The sequence below is a fragment of the Capsicum annuum genome, chromosome 3, assembly GCF_002878395.1.
Source record: "Capsicum annuum cultivar UCD-10X-F1 chromosome 3, UCD10Xv1.1, whole genome shotgun sequence".
Taxonomy (NCBI): domain Eukaryota; kingdom Viridiplantae; phylum Streptophyta; class Magnoliopsida; order Solanales; family Solanaceae; genus Capsicum; species Capsicum annuum.
The window spans coordinates 8,142,243-8,148,242 of record NC_061113.1 but is presented as its reverse complement, the minus strand read 5'-3'; the positions used below and the strand labels follow the sequence as shown (position 1 = coordinate 8,148,242).

At 34.6% G+C, this 6,000-nt stretch overlaps 1 protein-coding gene across 1 annotated transcript; it reads left to right on the top strand.

Moving 5' to 3' along the window:
* Positions 1–767: 767 nt before the first annotated feature.
* LOC124896561 lies at positions 768–2,843 on the top strand. The gene is made up of 5 exons (XM_047408120.1): positions 768–905; positions 1,868–1,954; positions 2,052–2,159; positions 2,275–2,382; positions 2,484–2,843. The coding sequence occupies exons 1-5, from the start codon at positions 768–770 to the stop codon at positions 2,841–2,843; spliced, it is 801 nt and encodes a 266-aa protein (XP_047264076.1).
* Positions 2,844–6,000: the final 3,157 nt, after the last annotated feature.

Genomic DNA, 6,000 nt, shown 5'->3' with positions numbered 1-6,000 from the left:
GAAGAATATGAAATCGAGGAAACTGAGGAGGAGGATGAAGAGGAAGAGTTTGAAGAAGACATAGATAGTGAATAGAACTTGATAAATATCTGCTATTTTAGCTTTGTTGTATTTTGTTTTTAGAAAGAAACTACGGAATCTGCTATTTTAGCTTTGTTGTAGTTTGTTTTTAGTTCAAAACATAGACTGTGCCAAGTGCTTCAAAAAAATATGTTATTTTAGCTTTGTTATATGTTGTTTTTACTAATTTTTCTCTAAGATATCATCATTTTATAAGTTTTTGGTTTCCTTTTAATAATCTGCTAATTTTTCATATTGCATCATTTTAATTTGATTTTTAGTAGTGATAATCTAATGACACCGTTATTTTTTCAGATATGACTCGAGGAGGATATCGTGCCGACAAGTCCACAGGCAGGAGTAAGGCTGCTAATCGTGCAAAAATTCCTTCTATTCCAGCTCCAGTAATCGAACAGGATGATACAAGTTCTATTCTGACCATGACACCTGATCAAACATCGGTTATTCCTACGACATCTCCTGTTTCACCTAACCAAAGCAGCCCAACAGGCCAGAATATGAATGCTCAAAGCAACACAGCAGCTGAGGCAACATCTAGTCAAAGAAATGTATCTGCCTCATGAGATTCCAGTTGTAACAATGGCCGAACCCTTATTTTTCTGACTTCTTCAGCATTAGTACCTACTACTTATATGTTTACTATTTTTGTACATAGATGTTGTGTAGTGTTATTGATTTTGAATTTGATGTTGTACAGGTTGAAACCATCTTCCAAATGCTCCAGTTCCATTACATTGTCTTTCAAAAGTGAAGTTGATCCTAATGGGATCAACTGGAAAGGTGTTTCACAAGATGTCAAAGATGGTTATTTTGGAGAATTCAAGGTATGTTTTTTAAGATCATAATCAATAGAAGTTGTTTGAGTTTGCAGCTAACACTTAATTATATTACTTTAAACTGAATTTCAGAAGAATTTCTTTTGGGATGCTTCCGTTAGTGAAGTTTTGGTGAAGCAACAATGGATGAAGAAGGCTGCATTATGCTACAAGATAGAGCTATAGTTCAACCAGAATTTGTAAATGACCATGTGTGGGAAAAGTGGATGGAACTTTAGTAAAGTGATGACTGTGTTAAGAAGTCCGAGATAAATTCAAAGAATCGTTATGGTGGACATGAAGTAGCTGTTGGGACACACACTGGTGGCTCTATCACAGCTGGAGAGCACCGAAAAAAACTTGTAAGTATATATTTCTTGAAAATTCTTCATCAACCCAGAAAGTTATTTTGTTTGGGCTGCTGCTATGTTCTTTTGGCTGTTGACATGTGAGTTTTTCCACTTTATTTTGGCGCTATATGTGATGCTCTGATCTACTGCTACATACCTTGAAATAGCTGATTAGTTTTAAGTCGTTACTTCGTTGTTTTAGTAGCTATGGTTGTGTCTAAAGTGCGTAGCAAGCAACTGGTAGTGGTGCTACCTTGTTTGGGCTGCAAAACAAGGATATTAAGCAGATATTTTAACCCTAAAATATCTGCCTTAATATCCTTTACTTCTATTTAAATGCTATCCATTATTTATATTAATGATGTTTCTTCAATCATCAACTTTTTTTTATTAATTCTATTGGCAGATCTTTTCAATGAAACATATCCTCATTTTGTTCCTAACTGTACTTCATCGTTCCAACCAACAACGTAGCTAGTGTAATCTCACCGTGTGCGTGAGGGTAGTGTATTTGCAATCTTATCTCTATCTATCTTGCAATAAAAAGAGTATTTTCTCTGTGGAACATATATGTTGTTTTCTATTATTGCAACTGCTGCTGGTTTTATGCTACTTTTCCAGCAAGCAGCTATTTTCCAGAACTGCAACATACTGCCCAAGAAACCAATAGTTGCTGTTTTCCAGAACTGCAGCAGCTATTTTCTACATGTGCATTCTTATTTGTTAAACTAATAGTTGCTGGAAATTGTTGTTGCTGCTGTTTTCTGTTATTGCAGCTGCTGCTGGTTTTATGCTATTTTTTCAGCAAGCAGTTGCTGCAGTTTCTCTTGTTTTTCCTCTTTGTTTTGCAACAATTCTTTCCTTATACTCTCTTCTTTTTCCTCATTATTTTGTTGTTATACCAATATGTTTGGTGACATTTTTTTGCTTAAAATAGGGCAAATAAACTTGGTGGTGTGTCATGATTCTCTTTTGGCATACTGCTAATGTACGTTGGTCTTATTCAAATACCTGAAAATTCTGTATAGGCTCTTAAAATAGGTCGAGATCCAAATCCAAGTGAGTTACATTTGCACGTCCATACACATAATCATGATGAAAAATCTTTTGTTGGTGAGCGTTCCCGACTTCTACATGTAAGTCCATAACTTACATCTAAAGATATGATACTCATCTCTTATTTTTCTTTTGTGTTGACATGAACTTGAGTTTATTTTAATAACTTCACTTGTTACAGGAAAGGTATGAAGAAATTATACGGGAAAAAGTACAATGTGAATCTGAAGTAGATCAATTGGAGACATATTATGAAGCTGCGGGAGGAGTAAAGAAGAAAAGATTGTTTGGTCTTGGATCTGAAGCTACAAGTTACTTAAGAAAAAAACTGTGTGCCTGCAATGCTTCCACATCATCAGTACCACCTTCGATTTCTTTACCGACAGCAAATATGGAGGAGTTGGTGAAGCAATTGATTCCGGCCCTTACTACTCATTTTCTTCCGATATTTATTGAGCGTGTTGGTGGTACTAGGGTACAAGATGGGGCCGTGCTTGATCCTCCTCCTACTCATGATGATGATGACGACGTTGATTCGTAGCTTCATATTATTCGTAGTCCATGATCGTTGCACTAATTTTTGATAGACTATTTTGACATTAGTTTATGTTTGATAAAATACTTGAAATTGTGGGTGTTGGACACAATTGTTGTGAATTTTTCTATCTATTTGAATGTTGGATATTTAATCATTTTATAATTTATGTGTTTCAACTATTTTCTTATAAAATTATTAGCGACAAAAAATTAGTGACTAACTTTTGTCGTTGCTACTGAAAAACTTTAGGGACGGATTAATTTAGTTGTTAAAGACGGCTGTAATTAGGGACAAAAAATTAGTGATAACATCAGTCATATCTACTGAAAAACTTTGGCGATGGATAAATTTGGTTGCTATAAGTAGACCAAATTATGTTGCAACGGATCAACGATAAAATATTCTGTCGTAAATTAAGCCACGATCAAAATGAATTTTGGGAATAACAACGCTATAGCAACGGAAATTTACGTCAGTAATATCAACAACCAAACTGTTTCGTCGCTAATTGGTCACAAATTTTACGACGGAATTCAATTTTTTGTCGCTATGAGGTTAGCAATGAGCAATATAGCGACAGAACAAATTTCGTTGCTATTCTGTTGCTATTTCTATTTAGCGACGGATTTTCATATGATAGCGACGAATATGGCGTGTCGCTAAATGCTATTTTTTTTGTAGTGTATGAGATAACTTATCTCATAGCTACGATATAAATGGTGGAATAAATAATTTCGGGACTAACAAATACCTCCAATCAAATATGAGCTAAAATAATCCTATACTTTATTCTGGGATTATTATACCTCACAACCAAACGACTCCTAAGTACTACCTTATATCAAACATGAAAGAAAGTTAATTTCAAACTTTATTTGAGATTATTTTCTTTATCCCATTTCCTTATCCCAAATACTAAACGATCCCTTGAAGTATTAATATAATATATCTTTTGGCTTTTAAAAGAAAAGAATTTCAATTTTTTTGGAAAAATATAGTACTCCCTTCATTCCATTTTATGTGTCATCATTTTTTTGGTCCGTTCCAAAAAGAATATCATCTTTCCTTATTTGGTAATTATTTAAAGACACAATTTCACTTTTACCCTTATTGGTCCACTTAATTAAAATAAAAGATAATAGCACATTTTTTGATAAAGAGAAAATGGCCACCCCCTCCCCCTCCAACCTTTACCTGAAATCCCAACTATACACTTTTACTTTGCGGGGGTCTTATCACACCTCCAAACTATTTTAAAGTGGAATAATTACCCCTGAAAACTGATACCCAGATGTGTAATGGAAAGTGAGCAACGCGCACTTGCCATGTAATGCCACGTAATATTATATTTTTATATAAAAAATTAATTATTATTCTTTAATATATATATATATATATATATATATATTCTTTCCCTTTTCATTTTCCTTTTTCTTTTCTTTTTCCCTCCTCTATACTTTGAAAACGGATTCTGCAATTTCCAAGTCTTAAATGGCCAAGAGGGCAAAACATTCATTCTTTATCTGATTCATGTTTCCAGTAGTTCTTTGTCATTACCCAATTCTTCCCTGGGATTAAATCCTTCCCCTTTCGATTACCCAACTCTTTTGAGGAGTTTTTATGTATCAACCATGTTCTAGTTTTAGCCTTTATTAGTTAAAACCAGCCCACTTGACTTCTGCATCTGTGCCTTTTCCTTCAATTTGCCAAACAAAACCATTTTAAGGAAAGAGAGAAAATGATTCCGGTATGACACACAGTGGAGATGAAACTTGGACATTGGACATACATCCTTTCTTTAATCCTTTACGATGTTCTGATTTCCTTAGGAATTAGGAAACATAGGAATTAGAAAACATACCTGTTAATAGATAATCAGCACCGCTTATGATAGTAGTGCAGAAATGGCGCGAGCCGTACACAAATTGTATTTTAGCTATTGCACTAATTGTAGAAATAATTGTTAATTTTGTTCTTTCGATTAAATGGAAGATGACCCATTTCGCATTTATGTTTAAATAATTGTTAATTTGGTCATTTTGATGGAATTGAAGATAGATCCATTTAGGGGGTGTGTGTTGAAATAATGATTAATTGAGTTGTTTTTTATGGAATTGCGAATGATTTACTTGGTGTGTCTGTGGAGCAACCATGGTGTTTTGTTGAAGAGAAGAAACAAGAAAGAAAAAAGAGAGCAGCCATGGTGTTAAAGAAAGAAAAGTCATGGTGTTAAAGAAAGAAAAGAGAAAGAAGACAATTGAAAAATAAATAAAAAACATAAGAAATTAAAAAATTAAGAGATTAAAACGTCTTTACTCTCTCAAAGAGAGTGCACTACACCTTCCGTGCCACCTCAGCATTTAGGGGGGAAATGAATCAATTCCAAAATAGTTCAGGGGGGTTATAGGACCCCGTGTAATGAATTAACACTGAAATTGTAATGAAAATACTCAAATTGCACAATACAAATAGAATTGAGGCTTTTTATTGATTTTTTGGGAGCTATTACAGTACTATAATCCACTGCTACATTCAACTACTCTAATAGCGGAAACTTGTTAGCATCCATCCATGGTGATTCACCTGAAATTGAGAGGTTGAGAAGAAGAATTCAGAAGAAGTAAGAGAAGGAAGAAGGAAGGGAGAGAATTTTTTGAGAGAGAGTAAAATACCAGAAGTTTGTTAATAATTCCCCCTCCCTTCTCTGAATGGAAATATAACAGATATTCTCAACTGCTCCATGAATCTGCTGCGTTGATCTTGCCAGCTATAACCTCTTCTTTGCTATTGGATCAACTCGCACGTGACCCGCACATGCTCTTATCATTCTGCAGATGACTTACACGTGTAATCTACTATACTTAACTCCTCATATCTCAGCTACTCCACAATACCCCAATTCATTTCTCCGTCCTTTTTTATCTCTTATTTATTACACTACCCCTCCGATAAAAAACAACCTTGTCCTCAAGGTTGGTGTTGAGACATAAACGATGGAAATTGACTCTTCAAGTAGCCCCAGTCTTCCCATGTGGCTTCTTCGGGGCCAAGATTTGACCACTGAACTAAAAGCTTAACAATGGCAACATTATTTTCTCGAACCAAGCAACGTTGAAAAATGGCCATTGGTTGGGCTAAGATGCATCCATCTGTATCATAA